Below are 20,899 nucleotides of genomic sequence, written 5' to 3' on the forward strand. Positions count from 1 at the left end.
CAGTCCTAGTATACCATCGCCCTAACCATTTGGGACTTATTTCAAAAAATTTTTAAATTTTAGTAACTTGCTTTGCTATGTGGCAACATAGGTAAACATTCCTTGTTTTTTTCCCATGCAGAAGGCATGGAAGTGGAGAGGTGGAGAGAGTTGGAAAAGCAAACCACATCTGATCTGCCTGCTAATCCAAGGCAGTGCTGGACTAGAGATGGGAGAAGATGAAGACCCCAATTGGGTTAAACCCTCACATTTGGTGGCTTATGAATTCTGATGTATTCTTGTTCTTTGTTTTCTTTTCTAGTGTGTTTGAAAGAACTACCCAGTACTCCAATGGCCAGCAACAATACCGCCAGCATAGCACAAGCCAGGAAGCTGGTAGAACAGCTGAAGATGGAAGCTAACATTGACAGGATAAAGGTGAGGACAAAACAGTCCCTGCAACTCATAACCTTGATTATAAGGAGCATCATTTGCAGCCTGTTCTCATTTGGCTATTTTTCCATAGAGACAGATAAAACCAGTAAGATGGGAGAGAAATAATGGTTAGACAATAGTTCATTTTTCTAATGTACCTTTGCCTTCTTTAGCTGATGTTAGCATAAAGTGACAGTATATAAATTAAATGTATTAGTTTCATCTCCTTCCTTTCACCCACATGCCATACTAAACCATTTTTTAATTCCCTTGATGAGAATTTCAAGGGAATTCACCCTCCTCTACCTTTCTCCTTAAAGACTCAGAGCAATCATTATGTCCTTTAAGAAGCTTTCCCAGACTTTCATCATAAGGTTGGGTTGTTGCTATTTTTCAGTTGTTTATTTGTTTATCTGATACATATTTTAAGAGCTTTCTAAATTACCAGACCTTGTTACGTCATACAGACATAGAAATAGATTAAGATATATTCATGATTCTTGCCATTAACGGTCTTGTAAGGGTCTTGTAAGGGGTTCCAAAAAGACATGTTCTCATTGATGCAAGTAAGACCCCCCAAAAGCAGATTACCAAATCTTATCAGAAAGAAGCTAACCCCACACCCTGAGTTACCCTACTTCTGAAGAAACCAAAGATGTCACTACTAAAAGATAGACAAAGCATTGGTCTAATTAAATGAACACCAAGTAACCAGTTGCCTCCCTTGGTGATCTTCACATTCAAATCTCTGAAGCCCTCTTGATGTCATTAGACCTTAAATTACTGGAAATGCAGCAACAGCCTGTGTTTCGGCATTTGCTCTGTGCATCAGAGCCAGGCAGGCATGCTGTGGTAAAGTGACAGATTATTTTTAGTTTAGCTGTTGGGTAAAACTGCAACTGTGTTGACACAGTTGTCAGCTAGCTGGCTTAGGGCTTGGTGATCTGCCTGTAGGAATCTCTTACAGGCTTCAAGCATCAGAGCATCTCCTTTCAGTGCAGCATCCTTTCAGCAGCATCTTTTCAGCAGGAAGGGGCTTCTCTCTGGAGATGCCAGCTTTGTGATTGTCCAGTCAGTGGTGACCTCTTCAAGCTCTAATGGGCAGATTTATATACATCTGGCAGACTTCTGGGCTGAAGACATAGGAATAGGGAAAAAGGAGGGGGATACCACTGGAACTGGACCTGCCAGAGGTCTCTTCAGCAGGAACAAACCCTCCTGCTGGCCTCCTGTGGCCTCCAGAATAACTTGGCTGCACAGAGTGACCCTCTGTAAGAGGATCTGAAAAATGCATTCATTTTTAAGCCTTCTTGTCTTCTCTGTATCACAGATCTTGGAAGATTTAGGCTAAGAAATCCATTATCTGTTCATAAACCTTAGATATACATGAATTATACTTCCAACCTTTATATATTTCTTTGCTAGCATTTCATTCACTGATAGAAAGTAAAAAGAAATCAAGGAAGCTGGAAAGGGGTCTGGAAGAAGGGACAGAGAAGGATTGGAGAGGCTGACATGCAAATATATGAAACAGCAGTAGTCTCACACTAATCCCAAGCAAAGGCAAAATGAAGGAAAGCTTGACCTTAGAGCACAAGTTGAGAAAGCATGTACGAAAGTAAAGGGTAGCAGGACTTCAGTAAATCTGTTTATTCATCACTATATTAAGATTATTTGGGTTTCTAATAATAGGAACCTAACAAGCTAGCTGAAGCCAAGAGGGCTTGGGGGAGGCGGTTGATTTTAAAAGATACAGGGTGTCTCAGAATCCAAGAGCAGAAATATAGCTGGGGAGGCAGAGGAAGTGAGAACTGGAAGGCCATCCGGAACTGTGAGTGCTCCCTTAAATGTCTCTGCTTCTCTCTGTATATCTGCCTTTTTCTTTTCCTGGAAGGAGTGGATTTGTCAGCTGCCTCTTCCATATGGCAGACATAAGATGGGCTGCCCGTGGGTACTAGGGTCACATATCACAATTCTTCCATGAAGATAGATTGACTTAACCCCTTTTAGTCTCAATCCCATATTCCTGGACTCGCCTCTTTGTTCTAGCAATAAGGAGCCATATGCAGTTTCAGTGGGCTGGTTTTAGAATTGAACCACCTTGCACAAATGAGGCTCTTAGAAATTAAGCCACTCATGTGGCTAAAAAGGGACAGATAGTTAAGGAATGGCAAAACCCATTGTAATCTGAGAAGATACTCTTTGACAAAGGTCATTGTTAATGTCATGAAGAATAACATGATGTGAGAGCAAAAGATTAAGAACATGGATAAAATGATTGACCCCACATAGAAATGTCAAACTTGTTTCTCATCTCTCCCAAACATACCCAATAGACTATTTCAACTGCTCTCTTGACTAGCCCAAGAAATGCTATGCAAATTCCTAACCTTTGGGTTGTTCCAGGTCCCTCAGAAAATACCTTCTCTCTCTTATTCTCTTCCTCTCTACTATAGATTGAATGTTTGTGTCCCCCCCCAAAAAAAATGGATATAATGAAATGCTAACCTCCATGTGATGCTATTAGGAGGTGGGGCCCTTGGGATGATTAGGTCATGAGGGCAGAGACTGAATGAACAGGATTAATACCCATGTAAAAGAGATTCCACATGCCTTGGTGGTGGGTGTGGTGTGGTAACACATATGAGAAGGTGTGAACCTGTACCCCTGAATCATATATGGTATTGTATACCAACCTTATCTCAGTAAAGAGTAATACAATGTTTATAAAAAAAGAGAATGCTGCCTTGCCCAGAGAGCTCCCTTGCCCCTTTCATCATGCAGGGTTACATAGAACCATCTCTGAACCAGTAGGTGGGCACACTCTAGAACTGAAGCTGTCTGCATCTTGATCTTAGACTTCCCAGCCTCCAAAAATGGGAGAAATTCTATTGTTTATAATTCACCCTATCAATGCTATTTTGTTATAGCAGCCTAAATGGACTAAGACATCATGCAATCCTTAACTCCTCTAGCGTACACTGGAGATCAGATCAAATCCCCACTGGACCATAAATCTCTTTTTCTGTTCTGATCATATTTCCTAGTTAATCTCACCTTCACCAGATAAACTTTTCCAATGAAACTACACAGTCCTCATAATTTAAGACCATGTTTCTATTCCTTTGCATCCTTGCTGGTGCTACGATGGACACTTGTTAAAGCTACATTTATGTAGTAAGCGTAACATACTTGGCCAGGAGTCATGGCCATGAGACATTTCCTATTACATCTATGGTTTGGAAAAATGTATAAGAATGAATATAAATAACCAAAATAAAACTGTGATAATAGAAGAATATTCAATGAAATTCAAAAAAAAAATAGTAATAATGCCAAGCCTGTGACAGTCAATGTCTGACATTCACTGTAAGCTCCCATTTCAAGCTCCAATCCCAGTATAATCTTTAAAATCATTTTAAGCAAAAATTGAAGTGGTCAACCCTGGATGACTCCATTATACAGGCAACTCAACTGACAGAGTGGTTGAATGGCTGATTCCCTAAACACACAGACACTTCCCATACACATAGGCAGTGATGACCTGTCCATGCTTACATCTTTGCCTAATGCTTTGCAAGCATTTTGCAACATCAATTTTAAGATGTGTCTCAGTTTCAGGATGTAATTAAGATAGACTTACTATGTTTAGATTCTTGGGTCTAGTTTTTATTTTTACTGACAACAGTTTTTTCTCAGAGCGGTCAGGGCATCTGCTAGAGCAGGTTGCTGATTTTTCAGAGTTAAGATCAGAGGCTGGTAGCCTTTATTGGGTCTATCTAGAGTTCATCTTCTCTTACTCCTTGGTTCTCAACCCTAGTCTAGTTTAGTGAGATGACTTGGTAGCTGAGTTTCAACATTGTTAATCTAGGGAGATTTCATGTTCTTATCATTATGTATCACATGTGATGTCCCTAAACAACGACACATCCCCACCACCACCTGCCATCACTTCTGCTCCATTTCATCATTTCCATCAGCATACAAACATAGTGTTATTTCTCCATCTTACATAAAATTTTAATTTTTTGCTCTTAAACCCCTCATTTTGACTCATTTGTTTGTTCTACTTTGTAGCCTAACTCCTTGAAAATTTTGCTTATATTCACTATCCCTAATTTCTCTCTTTTTAAAAATTATTTTCACTCCAGAAATAATCTCTAAACATACAGGAAAGTTTTCAATACATTTCAAAGAGTTTTGCTTTCCCCTAAATCATCTGAGAATTAAGTTACCAACAGATTAGTGTGTATTTCCTGCAAGGAAAAGTGTGGTATATAGTCATAGCATAGCCATCAGAATAACAAAATTGGCATTGCTACATTGAAACCTTCTAATCTTCAAACTCCACTTAAATTTTGCAAATCATCCCAATAATGAGCCTTTCAGGAGCAAGTCCCAGCTCAAAATTATGTTGCATTTAGTTGTGCTGTCAGGCACAGTTCCTTAGACTTCCTAGATTTTCATAACCTTGACATTTACAAAGATTATTTATATTGTATAGTATTACTCAATTTGGGTTTGTTTGAGATTTCTTAATGATTAAATTCAGGTCACAAAACCATGGCATTAGCATCACAGAACTGTCGGGAGTTTATCTTATTGCATTCTATCAGAGGCATATGATTTCAAATGGGTCCTCACTGGTGATGTTAATGTTGATAACTTGATTAAAGTAGTGTCTTTCAGGAGTCTCCCTGTAAAGTTATTCTTTTTCCCATTGTAGTTAATAAAATTTGGAGTTTGGAGGAGGGATCTTAAGACTATATAACTATCTTCATCAAACATTCTGTTATGTAAAATTCGTTTAATTACATTAGTATGGTTTCATGGTTTCCTCTTTTATCCATTGGTATGTAACCCACTACTATTCTTGTTTATTTCAGTTTTCGAACTGGCAAACTAAAAAGCTTGTGACAGTGCCCTTTTGACATGCCTTTATCATTATTTGTTTCCTTAGTTCTTGGCACAAAAAGATGTTCTAGGATTCTCTTGTTATTTCCCTGTCCCTACCCTGGAACATCCTTTTCTCCAAAGAACACTAGTTCCTTTAAGAATAGTGTTTAGAGGGCCTCCCCGGTGGCGCGCGGTTGAGCGCTGGGTTGCGAAGCTGCCCGCAGCCTCTGCAGTGCCGGTTCGATCCCCGGCTGCTCCCCTGCCACCAGAGGAGGGTCCCACATGGTGCGCTAGACCTCTCCTGCCGCCTGCTGCTCCCCTCAGCAGTGTACTTCGGTCCTTCTGCCTGTTCTGCATCCTGCTCTGACTCTGGTGAATTCTCTCACCCTCCCGCGTTTCTGACTGTACCCAGTGCTTGTATGAATGAATGAATGAATTAATAAATAAATAAATAAATAAATAAATAAATAAATAAATAAATAAATAAATAAAACATTAAAAAAAAAAAGAATAGTGTTTAGAAATCAAGCTCTGGTTGCTACATGTGCTAATTGCTGAAGTTGGGTGCTCGTAGATTCTATCAGTGGGCAGAGCTAAAGAACACACACACCACACACACACACAGAGAGAGAGAGAGAGGGAGAGAATGTTCCACATCTCTGTTTACTTATTTATATGTGATATGGAACTATGAGGTCACACCAACTCCACCAGGTACTACCCTACACCACGGGTTTCTACTTTCTGTATTTGTAACTCCATTTACTGACAATAAGGAGCCTGGCATCTCTTATTCTTGTTTGGTCGAATCCCCTTTAGAGAACTAAGTTTCTACTCCACAGCATCTCCTTGCCATCATGGATGCCTTCCACAGCTCACTTGGCCTCTCACACTCCTCCCCAGACTTCCTCCTGCACATAAGCTCTCTTCACCCTGCTGGAGCTCTGACAACCCATCTTGGGCACTGACCTGGTGAGGAAAACTACTTTAAGACAGAATTATTAAGGGAGAAGAAGAAGGAGGAGAAGGCCCACCCTATTTACTCTAAACCCATTGCAGTGAGACTTTCCTTCCCACCACTGACCCTTCTCTCATCAAGGTCACCAGTTACTCCAGATTGCTAAATCTAATAGTTCTCAGGTTTAACGTTACTTGATGTATTTGGAACTTTTAACCTGGATTAATGTCTCTTGATGCCTCGAAGTACTTTCTTCATTTGGCTCTCAATGTGCCCCACTCTTATAGACTACTTCTAAATTTGCTTTGCTGGTTCCAGACTCTAGCATCGTACATCTCATGAATAGATGTTTTGATTTTAACCTATTAAAACTGAAATCCTGGTCATCCTGACAAGAACTTTGCTCTCTGCAGCCTTAACCAGTTGAAATGATAGCAACTCCATCTTTGCATTTACTCAATCCAAAAATTTGGAATCACTCTTCATTTTTCTCATCCATGAGCCTTTAAATCCATACGAAGTACTGATTTCTAATCCATCAGAAAATCCTGGTGATTCTACATTCAATTTTTTTATCCAGAATTATACCACTTTGTATCACCTCTGCTAGTATTACTGTATTCTGAACCACTGTTACCTCTCACTTGGATGATAGCAATAGTGTCCAAGATAATCTGTGCTTCTACATTTGACTCCCATAGAGTCTTGTTTTAAACATAACATTCAGAGAGCTCCTTTAAAATATAAGTCAATGTCTCCTCTTTTCTCATTTTTACCTTCATTCTTTAAGCTTTTACCCAAAGATTCATTATCTTCTCCACAAAACCTGTTCCAACCTGCTCCTTATTATACCCCCACATCCACACACTGTCAGTTCCTTTTATCCTGCTCTACTTTTCTTTTTTTTATAAAACTATCTTCTAATATTGTCTATAACTACTTATTATGTTTTATGTTCCATTTTTCCATTCTCCCACTCAAATACTACATAAGCAATTTGATTATGCTGTCCATTGGTATAGTTTGATTCATGTTTCTTCATTTGGGATTTGTTGAATTACTTGAATCTGTAGGTTTGTAATGTTCATCAAATTTGGAAAAATTGGGCCTCCCCGGTGGCGCAGTGGTTGAGTGCTGGGCTGTGAAGCTGCCCGCAGCCTCTGCAGTGCCCGTTCCATCCCCGGCCACCAGGTGAGGGTCCCACATGGCGCGCAGACCTCTCCTGCCACCCGCTGCTCCCCTCAGCAGTGTACTTCGGTCCTTCTGCCTGTTCTGCTCCCTGCTCTGGCTCTGGTGAATTCTCTCACCCTCCCGTGCTTCTGACTGTACCCAGTGCTTGTATAAATAAATAAATCTTTAAAAATAAATAAATAAATATTATTTTTAAAAAAGGCCCTGATTGGGGGGAAAAAAAATTTGGAAAAATTTGAGTCACTCTGTCTTCAAATAATTTTTCTTCCCTCTACCTACTTTGTCTCTCTACTCCTTCAAACATTCCAATTATATGTATTTTAGGCCACCTGAAATTGTATAAGTATGCTCTATGGTTTTTTTTTTCAGTCTATTATCTCTCTGTGCTTCCTTTTGAAGTTTCTATAGTTGTCTTCAAGTTATCTTTTCTTCTGCATTTTCTAATCTGATGCTAAATCCCTCCAGTGTAATTATAATCTCCAGAGATTGCATTTAGGTCTTTTTAAATATCTTCCATGTCTCTTTTTATTGTTTACTTTCCCCTATCTTCTTGATTACATGGACACTGTTTATAGTAGTGGACACTATTTCGACAACATCTTTACTAATTTATCATCTGCATCAACTTTGAGTCTTTTTCTTGGGATTACTTTTTCTCACCACATGAGAGATATTTGTTTCCTACTTATTTGCATGCCTGACTTTAAAAAAAAAAGGGGGGATTCTTAAAGTTGTTGATTCCAAACAAAAGTTACCTGTGGCAAGCTGGAATTTCTTTTTGTATTCCTTTAAATGTTGGGTTTGTTCTGGGGTACAGTGAAGTTACTCAGAAACATTTTGATCTAATCAAGGCTTACTTTTAAACTTTGATAGGTGGGGCCACAACAACTGAAGCAATGCCCATTTTAGGACTCCATTCAAACCTCTCTGTGATATGAGGTCATTCTATTCCAACCAGCAGAGACTCAAATTACTCTAGCCTCTGGGCTCATTAGGGATTGTTTCATTTCATCTTTCCTGAAATCCTTTGCATAGGTTCAAGCATTTTCCCCCCACACATAGGCAGCTCAGTATTCATATGCAGATCAGTATTCTAAAGATTTAAGAGGAATCTTCTGGAGACCTCCATAGCTGTGTGTGTTTGTTTGTGTTGTGTGTCTTCCTTCCCTGTTTCTCATTCTTCAGCTCAGGAAGATTCCTGAATGGTCCCGTGCCCACTCCCTGTGCTATGGACTGGACACTTTTTTAGGCAGTGAGCTGGGGAAATTATAAGGCTTATCTTGTCTTCCCTTTTCTCAGGGATCATTGCTCTGTGCTGTAACATTAAAAAAAAAAAATCTGTTAATATGCCTTGTCAGTTTTTTAGTTAAAGCAGGGATTTGATTGAACTCTGTTAGTATATAGTATTCAGAATTGGAACTCCATAATACTATGCAAGTTCCACAAGGGCAGGAATCTTTGTGCATTTGTTTTCTGATTTTCCTAAGCTTCTAGAACTGTGCTTGGCATAGTAGGTACTGAGTAAATAGTAGTTGAATGGAGTGTCTGTTGAATAGATTATGCCTGAGAACTCCTTCAGCAATTGAGTGCCTACTACCTGCCAGGCACTGATTATACAGTGGTGAATAAGGTAGTTGTGATTCCTGCCTTCATAGAGTGTAGTGCCTAAAGGGAAAGACATATTAAATGACATATAAACAAAAAAATGGTCCTAATTATATATTGTGATAAGTGTTTTTTCTGGGATGGAAAACTATGGGATGCTCTGAAAGAGAATAATGAGGAAAATCACGGTAGGATGAAGTAGTCAGTCAAGACTTAGAGAAGTAGCAATATTTCAGCTCACTCCTAAAGGAAGAGAAGGAATCAACCTAACGAGGAAATAGGGAGAAGAATGTTCCAGGGGATTGTATATGTTATACACTGAGAAAGAAAGGAACTTGGAGCTTTTACAAAGTTAGAGGGCACCTATGTGGGGAAGAGAATAATGCTACAACATGAAATTAGAGAGATGTGCTGACCCAAAGCAAGCAGGACTCACAGGCTCTTTTTGTTTCAGTTTTCTGCAAATCATAATAGGAAGCAGTGGGAAGATTTTAAATAGTTTATGACATTAACCAATTTATATTTTTAAAATATTTTTCTAGCTGCATTATAGAGAATACTACTCTTAGCTCAGCCTTAAATGTACAAAAGTTATTTAGAATTGAGATTCTTAACTTTTTTGTGTTCTAGACCTTTTTGACTATGGCTAAAATACTGTTTGGTACTCTTCTCAGAATGTTTGTAAACTACAAAGGAAGCTAATTATATTAAAATATAGTTTATCACAATATTTTTCAGAAAATCATTTGTGATGTATTTATAAGTGAAATATCTACAATAAAAAAATCTGACTTTTATTGAACTAGGTCACAGGAACTGCCAGTGCTACTGTAGCTTGTTGTCTACATCTGTAATGTGAAATAATGCTAAATTTCTATTTAAGGTTAGTGAAAATAAAGATATAAATTTTCTTTTATAATTGAAGTTCATAGTTCATTCCCTAAGTTCTACCCATGAATTCTGTTTTAATCTGTTTGAACTACTATAACAGAATACCATAAACTGGGATGGCTTGTAAACAACAGAAATTTATTTTTCACAGTTCTGGAAGCTGGGAAGTCAAGATTTTATATCTGATTAGGGCCTACCTCCTGGTTCATAGATAACTGTCTTTGTGTCTACATCCCATGGTAGAAGGGGTTGGAAAGTCCTCTGGGTTCTCTCTTATAAGGGTGCACTCATCCCATTCATGAGGATTCTGTTCTCATACCCAGATCACCTCTCAAATGTCCCACCTTCTAATACCATGACATTGTAGGTTGGGGTTTAAACATATGAATTCAGGATGGGGTGGGAAAGAGGACACAAACATTTGGTCTATAGCACATTACTTGGGAAACCCAAATAGAGCACATTTTATGTAAGAGTTATTTCAGTAATTATGGAGACAGAATATGGACCCTTGAAATAGGCCTTGTGAAAGGTAATAGAAGACAGACTTCATATGTTTTTGTAGAAGGAATCAACAGGATAGAAAAGGAAGAGATTGCTTAGAGGTACTGGGAATATCTCCATGAAAGAAGTAGGTCTAGCAATGTAAAAATAAAAATCTGTGTGCAAAACATTAGCAGGGATAGTCAGAAAGCAAGATTTTCCAGGAACACCATTGCTGTGATTAATTGTAGAGAAGGGAACAAAGATGACAGTTATGAATTAGAAAGAAGAATATAAACATTAAGTCAAAAATACTGAAACATAGAGACATAGAACACCTACCCAGTAAAGTCTAAACTTGACATATTTAAGTTGAGGATAATAATAGCTATGACCTATATTGTTGTTTTAAGAGTTAAATTAGATACATATAAGGTGGTTAGAACAAATCTGACATATAGAAAGTATTAATAAATATTAGCAGCTATTCTAATTACTGCTAGGATTCTGACATTGTCTAGGTCTGTGGATCACAGGCAATTATAATCTAGTTGAGGAAACAAGGTAAAACATATTTTGAGAAGAAAACTTTTCAGAATCAGGTATAATGGAACAACTCTAAGCTATTAATATTGCCAAATATAGCACTATACTCATAACTCATAAAAAGACTTCAAAATTCCTGCTACATATTTGTGTGTGGACACTAAAAATTAATAGGGATAATTATACTACTCTTTTTAGCAAGTGAATGTAGATATTACTGTTGTGCAGTCTCTGCTGCTTACAGCTAAGCTCCTGTTTGATGTAATAATGACTATGGCTCAAACAAGGAAAAGGCACACAAAAGAGTAATTGAGATTCAGTAGAAAGTCTGTCCTTTGCTTTCATTTAGAGGAGCTAAGACAAGAACAGGCTGTTTTCCTTTTCTTTCTTCCTTTTTTTTTTTTTTTTGTCATAGCATTTCATAAAGATGCACAAAGAATTTCAATTTCAATCTTTGGAACTAACCCTCCATTTTAGTAATTTGTATGTAAATAGCTGATGTAGATATATTTTCTTAATGGCAAAGAATCAGGGTTCAAGTTATTTTTTGTTTTGCCACATGGTTTGCTATATGACATTGAACAACTCCTGCAATCTGCTGAGCCTCAATTTTTCATCTATAAAGTCAAGATAATAGTTCCTATTTCAGGATTATTGTGTAGATCAGAAGAGATCAAAAGGAGAAACTCAATGTCTGGAACAAAATGAGAACATAATAAAAATATTTTTAAAAGCAATGTGATGCCTGTTAATGAATGAACTCTAAGTCAAAAACTAACAAGAAACAAAGGTCATTATATAATTATAAAAGAGTCATTCATTTCATCAAAAGGACAAAACAATTAGAAATATATATACTCAACATCAGAGCACCTAAATATATTAAGCAAATACTAATAGATATGAGGGGAGAAATTAACACTAAAATAATAATAAAGGATTTCAACAACTTATTTTCATCAATGAAATGATAATCCAGATAGAAAACTAATCAGGAAATATTAAATTTGAACTATACTTTAGACCAAATGGACCTAACAGAGATATGAGAACATTTCATCCAATAACTGTAGAAGTCTTAACACATTTAAGAAGGTTAAAATAACCCTAAGAATCTTTTTCAACTGCATGATAGGAAATTAGAAAGAAATTACAGGAGAAAAACTGAAAAATTCACAACTATGAAGAAATTAAAAAAAAAAAAAAAAAACCTCCTGAACAGTCAACCAGTGGATCGAAGAAGGGAGAAAAAAGAAATAAAAAAAAAAAAAAAATCTTCAAACAAATATGAAAATAAGACAAACCAAAATTTATGTGATGCAACAAAAGTAGTTCTAAGAGGGAAATTTATAGCAATAAATGTCTATATTAAAAAGAAAAGAAAGATCTCAAAGACTCTAACTTTTTACTTCAAGGAACTAGAAAAAGAGGAACAAATTAGGCCCAAACAAGTGACAATTAAAAAGGACAATAGGAAAGATCAATGAACAATGAAATTAAAGCTGGGTTCTTTTTTAAAAATAAATAGACAAATGGTTAACTGGATTTACCAAGAAAAATAGAGAATTAAAATTTGAAAATGAAAAAGGAGACGTTACAATTGATATCATAGCAATATAAAGGATTATGAGAGATTGCTATGAACAATTATATGCCAACAGCTTGGATAACTGAAGAAAAAATGTGCAAATTACTGGGAACATACTAAATCATAAAGAAATAGAAAATCTGAACAGACTAGTAAAAAGGAAATTGAGTTAATAATCAAAAACTTCTGCAAAAGAAATATCCAGGATGACATGGTTTTCATCATGAACTCTAACGAACATTTAAAGAATAACAATACTACTCAAACTCTTCAAAAAAATTGAAAAGGAGGGAATGCTATCAAACTAATTTTACAAGACCTGATATCAAGGCCAGGTAAGGATATTACAAGGAAAGAGAGCTGCAGGCCAATACTACAGGCAAATATTGATGCAAAATTTTCTCAATAAAATATTAGCAGAGCAAATTAAACAGCCATTAAGAAGGTCATACACCACACAATCAAGTGGGATTTATCCCTGCTATGCAAGGTTGGTGCAATGTACACAAATCAACTAATATTATAATGGAGTGAAAGATAAAAATCATATGATCATCTCAATTGATACAGAAAGGCATTTAACAAAATATAACACCCTTTCATGATAAAAATTCAGAATTTTTGGCATAGAAAGAATATACCTCAATATAAGGTCGTATATGACAAGCCTACCGCTAACTTCATACTCAGTGATAAAAGACTGAAAGTTTTTCCTTTCAGATCAGGAATACCACAAAGGTCCCTACTCCTACTACTCCTGTTCAAGACAGAATTGGAATTTCTACCCAATCAGTAAAAGAAAAAGTAAATAAAAGGTATACAAATTGTAAAGAAAGAAGTAAAATTATCTCTGTTTGAAGTTAATATGATACTATGTATAGAAAATCCTAAAAATTCCACCCAAAAAAACTGTCCACTAAATTAGCAGGATATAAATTCAATATACAGAAATCACTTGGGTTTTTGTACACTAACAACAAAATAGCTAAAAATGAAAGCTATTAAAGAAAGAAATTCCCATTCACAAAAACATCAAACATAATAAGATACTTGGCAATAAATTTTCCAACATTGGTAAAAGATCTGTACACTGAAAACGATAAAATTTGATCAAAAAAATTGAAGACCTAAGCAAATGGAAAGATATCCTCTGTTAATGGATCAAAAGAGCTAATATTGCTGGAATATTCATACTAGCCATCTATAGAGTCCAATGTAAACAATCAAAATTCCAGTGGTGTTCTCTATAAAAATAGGAAAAATTATATTTAATTCATATAAGAACTACAAAAGATTAAAAAGTAATTCTGAGAAAGAACACAACTGGAGATATCATAGTTTCCTGATTTCAAACTTTATTGTAAAACTATAACATGGCATAAAAATAGACACATAGACCAGTGGAACATAACCAACAGCCAAAAATTATTCATATACCATCAATTAATATTTGGTGAGGGAAACCAAGATTATTCAATGGAAAAGGATACTCTCTTCAAATAAATGGTGCTGGGAAGAATGGATAATTATATGTGAAAGAATGAAATTGGATTCTATCTTATACCACTCACAAAAATTAACTCAAAATGGATCTAAGACTTATATATAAGATTTGGAATCATAAAATTCTGAAAAGAAAACATAGGAGGTAATCTCCTAGACTTGGGTCTTAGCAATACTTTCTTGACACAAAAATAAAGCAAAACAAGCAAAAAAACTCAACAAAACAAAACTCTTGCAACAAAAGCACAAAAAATAAGTGGGTCTACCTGAAACTAAACTATTTCTTCACAGCAAAAGAACCAAGCAACAAAATGGAAAGGCAACTTAGGAAATGGAAGAAAATATTTGTAAACCATACATCTGATAAGGAGTTAATATCCAAAATTCATAAGGAATTTCTACAAATCAATAACAAAAATAGGATTTTAAATAGGCAGAGGAACGGAATAGGAAATTTTCAAAGAAAACATTTAAGTGACTAATAGCACATGAAAAAATGCTCAGTGTTATAAATCATGGAAATGCAAATCAAAATCATAATGAGATATTGCCTCACACTTGTTAGACTGGTTATTATAAAAAAGACAAGAAATTAGTGTTGTAAAGGATGTGGAGGAAAGAGAACCTGCTGGACTATTGGGAATGTAAGTTGGTATAGTCATTATAGAAAACAGTAGAGGCTCCTTAAAATACCAAAAATAGAACTACCATATGAACCAGTAAACCCATCTCTGAGTATTTTTCCAAAGGAAAGGAAATCAGGATCTTAAGAGTTATCTGCACTTTCCTGTTCATTGCAGCATTAACTCACAATATATGACTAACCAAGATATGGAAGCAACCTAATTCATCAATGATTGAATGAATAAAGATGTGATATATATGTACAATGGATTATTATTCCACCACCAGAAAAAAGGAAATCCTACCATTTGTGACAATGTGAATGAAACTTGAAGGCATTATAATAAGGGAGAGAAGTCAAACAGGGAAAGATACTGTATGATCTCATCTGAATTCTGGATAGACAGTATGGCAAGAACTATAGAATATTCACTATCTGTGTGTGTGTGTATATATATCTCAAATGTAATATTATTAAAGTGAGCATAATAAAATTAATTTTATCATAAAAAATAAATGTGGACTTTTAAAAAGCCAAACTCAAAAAAGCAGACTAAAATGGTGATTGCCATGGTCTTGGGTAGGGGTAGGGAGTGAGTAAAATGAGGAGATATTGGCCAAAGGGTGAAAATTTCCAGTTAAATGATAAACAAATGTACAGTATGGTGACTCTAGTTAACAATACTATATTAGATACTTACAAGTTGCTGAAAGAGTAGATTTTAAATGATCTCACCCACCCCTCCACAACTCCCTTCCCCCCCACACACACACACACACAAGTAACCTTTGTCAGGGACCCTGGCAGATGCAGCATTCTCTATCTGGTCTGTGATTAAGGAAACAGATTCAAAAGATTCACAGGATTCGAAGGTGCAATTCTCAATTCCACCAGTAAACAATAACATTGAAGTGACAAAGTTCTGACCAACTCAACCCTGGACAAGGAACAAATCCAGGGGTACGACCACTATGTCTTTTATGAATCAATTAGGAGTAAATTATTTCATTTGGACAAAGCAGCAGAGGGGAAAGAACATGGCTAAGTGTGCATTGGCTCTTGAAGCTTCTGCCCCAAAGCAATCCACATCACTTCTGTTCACATATCATTGGCCAGAGCAAGTCTGATGTCATTGTGTGGGTATGCAAGGAGAGGCAGTGAATCTCTTTAACAATATAATCTAACCCACTTTTACAGAGGATTGTTCTTTCAGTGATCACTAGGAAGGCTATCATAGTGTACAGTAATGTGGAAAAATCTTTTGGAGTGATTCCCAAAGCAAGTGTGTTATGTCACATAAGAAATTGACTTGTTTTTATGGGTTTTCACCCCAATGGCATTCCTTACGTGGATCATCACCCAGTACTCAGCTGTGACTACCAATGATTTTTAACTTACTTCCCCAAAATTAAATCTACCTTAGGAAGTAAAAATTTGCCATTTTTTACACTGGTCAAAGAAAGATAACCCAGGCAACTCCCAACAAGGAACTATAGAAATGTGAGAAATTACAGCCTCACCAAACTCACTGACCAGACTTCCAATGGAATTCCCTAAAGGGAATAATGTTTGGTTGAAGAAACGTGTGATAAATGATAACGTATTGATGATATATATCATACAGGCATATGCCACATAAGGATATTTGGTCCATGATAGACCAATGTGTGACACTGCTCCAAATTCCCTATGGCCTAGTGACATCATAGCATTTACACCTGTAGCAGCCTCATACAAGTCTTGTTACTGTGTTTCTTGAGAGCATAATTTTCCTTTTTTACTTGCTTTAATCACATGTTATTTTGTTCATCCAGGCCCCCAAGCATACAAAATTCAAGGCTAATGTTGCCAGTAAGAGTCCGTGTTGAGTGATTGCCCTGGAAATGAAGTTAAAAATGATTAAGGACTGTGAAAGAGGAAAATCAATGACGTTATCACTCAACATTCACATATGTCCCATTCCACAATAGCTATGATCTTGAAGAATAAGAACAAAGTGATGAAAATTGTTAAAGGTCCTGCTTCATTGAAAGCAAAAATAACTAACAAAACTTTGAAAGGGGACTATTATCAGGTGTGGAGATACTTCCAATGATTTGGATTGAAGAAGATCCGACACAGAAATATAACCCTCTCAGCTCCTTCACCATCACAACCAGAGCAAAAACATTGTATGATATTGAAAGGAAAGGCTGGACCTGACTATGATGTTGAATTTATTGTTTACTCTGTGTGATTCAAATGACTCATTTTTCACATACTGCGAAAGTATATGGTGAGTCTTCAAATCCTGATGTGAAGGCAGCTGAAAAATTTTTAGAAACTCTAGATAAGCTGACTATGAAGGAAAATTATTTGCCCAGGCAAATCTCTAATGTGGATGAAGCCTGTCTCTCCTGGAAATGAATGCCCAAGAGGACTTTCATCCAGAGGAGACCAAATCAATGCCAGATTTCGAAACTTTTGAGGACAAGATAACAATTGTTAAAAGAAATTAGTGTGACTTTAGGGATCACTAGCACAAGAAGAAGTAGAAAGGCACAACTACAGAATGATAATAATGACTCAACTGTGTGAAAAGCTAACTGTGTTCCAGGTACTAAATGATTTACATGCATGATCTCATTTAACCCTGGCAGCCAGAGTTAGGATTATATAGGAACTTGCTGAAGAAGAAACCTACTGTCAGGGCTGTACAAATGCAAGCTTGACTCTGGTGTGACCCTGACAGTGAGTGCCCCCTTCAATTTTATGCCCTCAGTGCCTCACCTCACCCTGGTCACAGACCTACTTTCAACAATCCTGTGAGATCAACATCATCACCTTCTCTGCAGATGAGGACACACAGGCCAATAGAGGCTGAATGTCTTTCTTCGCTTTAATCCAAGCTAATAAAAGTGGTGGAGCAAAGATTTGAATCCAAATCCTTGAGGGCAGTTGAACAACCAAAGCCTGGACCTTGATTGACTGCACCCTCGCCAACACCCTAATCTAAAGTTTCGGTTGTTTTTGTCTTCCTTCCCAGGTATCCAAGGCAGCTGCAGACTTGATGGCCTACTGTGAAGCGCATGCCAAGGAAGATCCCCTTCTGACCCCTGTTCCGGCTTCAGAGAACCCATTTAGGGAGAAGAAGTTTTTCTGTGCCATCCTTTAAGTCTTCGAGAGGAACCTGAAGAGCCTTGGGGCTCCTGGGACACTGATGTAGAGTTTTTAGCAAAGTGGGCGCCTTTCTAGTCCACAGCATTTAAAGAGAGTGAAGAGAACCATCCTGGAAACTCCAGGCTATGCATGTTTAAAGATCTGGTCCCCTTTATGAGAACGAAAGCCGATCCACATCCTGCATTAAGAGGTCTGATACCTGCAGAACTGCCTGGAGGAGGGGGATATGTAAAGATAAATATGTGTCATTTCCATTCTGCTACCCTTCCCAGACTTTTCATTTCTGCTTCATACCTGAAAAATCAAAATCAAAACAGATGGCTGTTCTGTACTAAGATACATATGACTTTTCTTGGCATGGAAATTGCTTTAGAATACCCTTTGATCAGCTGAGTTGTCCAGTGTAGCTGAGGTTTTGTTGGATGGTGTTGGTGTTGCTGTTGAGTCTTTGTGCCTTTCTTTTTCTTTTTTCTCTCTTCCTACCCCTCTCTACCACACCCCCCCCTCCACCTTCCCACCCCAGTTAGAGTAGTACTGAGAATAGACCGGACTAGTCTGTAAGACCAAACTCCAAGGATGTGTCCAAAATGTTTAGGGAGATGTTCCCATGGTTTATCCTCATGGCAACAACAGCAGTTCCGGTTGTCTGTATTCGTTTATCATTACTCTAACATTTGTACATGATAGCTTTGATCCTGCAAGTAAAGTAAATCATGTGTTGTGACTGGTGCTTTCATATATTTGTGACAATTTTGGGACAATAGTGCATGAAAATGTCCCTATGTTACATCCATTCAGAAGTTTTGTTGTTTTACTATAAAATCAGGAAATGGAATGAAAGAGAAAAGAGGCTGAGGGGGAAAAAAAATCCCTCAGTATTTCTGAAAATTGAGATTACTTCAGAGCCTTAGCCATGCCTAAAGTACCTCCAGTTGAAATTGGCATAAATGCCTCTTCAATATTCTTTCCAGCATACAAAGCATTTTGGTTTGATCCAAGACCCAGGGCAACACAGGTACTGCCAAACAGGAGAGGTAAGGATTCACCATGAGTTGGAGTGCTTTCATCAAAGGGTAGAGCAAATTCCCTCTTACCCTGAGTTGTGGAAATTCTAGACTAAAAGAATGCTCTTCTTAACAAGAAAAACATGACCCTAGGTTGTTCCAGTAATAGGAGAACTAAATCCATGGCTCCAGCGAATACCCATTCTCAGCGTCCCAGCTGTTGGCTGGCAGGAAGAAGGAGGCAGATGCAGACTCCACCCCAGCCAGCTCCACTAGAGAATGTTCTGGCTCTCTTTTCCACAGAGGCAGTCATCATTTCTCACCCAATACATTTTTCAAGGGGATATTTTCTTTGTTCTCTGCACCTTATTTTTTTCCTCTCTCAGTCTTTGTTTACCATTTCCTTGTAACTAGATCTCTCTTTTCCCAAGAGATGATATTGAAAGTGATTTTTCAATGTAGCTCTAGCCTCTACCAGTAATAGGAGACCCTGCCCTTTTTACTTTTCTCTGTGTCATTCCCAGGCAAAAGAAGGCCATCCTTAACATCTTGTTTGCTTTCAAATTTCAAAGCCCACTTCTAAATTAATTTTATTTTCCTCTCTTTCTATTCTTTTGTTCCCATTAAAAAATTTTTTTCGGAGAGGGAGAAAAAGCGAAGATGAAAAGACTTACTGTGCCAAAAACAAATTTTGAAACAGGCTCAGTAAATGTTTTCCTGAGCTGTACATCCAATTAAAGCTCATGCCTGGGATAATAGGAAGAGAATCCTGACATATTTCGAGACGGATGGGTACACTTCTATAATCAGATGCTCGTTTCAAACTTTGGAACTGTGTTATAGTCAGTGGGACACTGATGAAGATTTAGAGGGGAAAAAAGCCCTAGCAGAGTATTTCTTAAACTACAGTGTTGTACCATTGGGTTAGTGATACTGTAAAATCAGCTGTCACATTTCTAAAATGAGCCAAAATATGACTTGAATATGGGGTCACATAAAAACAACTATGAATAAAAGCATTCTTTGGTAGTGATTAAGGCGTCATTATGATACCCTGATGATTTTCACAATTCATACCATTTAATCTTCTCAGAAGGGCTCTATACTTTCATGTAAATCTATATCTTCAAGTAATTACAGTGGCATTGAAGTTTTTAGGTAGCTCCAAAATGCAGCTGTGGTAATGAAGTTAGGAAGTTCCAAAGTGTGTGTGACCTTGTTTACAAAAGGAGAAAGCAGAAAATATACAGCCCATCTGAAATAAGGAAAATATTCTGGCTTTTTCATAATTTTGTGTCCCACAGTATAGATTTATAATATCAGAGTCTTTATATGAGTTTGAACTTGTTGGTATGTTTTCTTGTGAAGGGGAATTACCTTTGGATTCCTTATACCTCTGAAGAGCTTTAATTCTTTTAAAAACTCAATCATTTTCACCAGCATAATTTTATCTTAAGGAATAACTAAAAGTAAAACTTAGTTATTCCAAGCCCCAATCTCTGTATGAAATGTATTGGATAGTAATGAAAATAGGCTGTGGAATTACTTAAGTAGTAACATATCCTTTATACTTAAAAATGTAAACTCTAGGAAGAAAAAAAAAACAATTTTGCAAAATCCTCAGTATTAACTCTGGTTTCTATTTTTTTCTCCAATTCAAGCCAAGTACTATTTAATTTAAATCAAAGAAGTTGCTAATAAGTACTTTGAATTAAGACTAATTTTGCTAATAATATTTTAAAGAGTTTGCTTACCAAGGAAAAAATAAAAACCATTTCTCTATACACTCATTCACTCACATTCAAAGTTCTTCGAACTTTGAGAAATCAAGCATGACGTCTTAGAGGATTTTGTGCTTTTTGTGTACGTAATATTTGCTTCTAGCTGCTCCTGGCAATGGTGATTTGTTACATATACATTAATGTTTTCCCAGACCAACAATTGTTCGCATTTTTCTCTATATAAGATCTATAGTGTTTGTCTTTCAACAAAAGAGAAATACAGAAATGTTGAAGCGAGAAAACCTGAATGTGATG

The 20,899-nt window shown here is 36.8% G+C and overlaps 1 protein-coding gene across 1 annotated transcript; it reads left to right on the forward strand.

Annotated features, from left to right (window-relative positions):
• Nucleotides 1–264: 264 nt before the first annotated feature.
• Nucleotides 265–17,854, forward strand: GNG2 (G protein subunit gamma 2; the record flags this gene model as incomplete). The annotated part of the gene is made up of 2 exons (XM_084240575.1): nt 265–417; nt 17,726–17,854. The coding sequence occupies exons 1-2, from the start codon at nt 271–273 to the stop codon at nt 17,852–17,854; spliced, it is 276 nt and encodes a 91-aa protein (XP_084096701.1). The 5' UTR covers nt 265–270.
• Nucleotides 17,855–20,899: the final 3,045 nt, after the last annotated feature.

This window comes from Talpa europaea (genome assembly GCF_964194135.1).
Source record: "Talpa europaea genome assembly, chromosome: 8".
NCBI classification, from domain to species: Eukaryota; Metazoa; Chordata; class Mammalia; order Eulipotyphla; family Talpidae; genus Talpa; species Talpa europaea.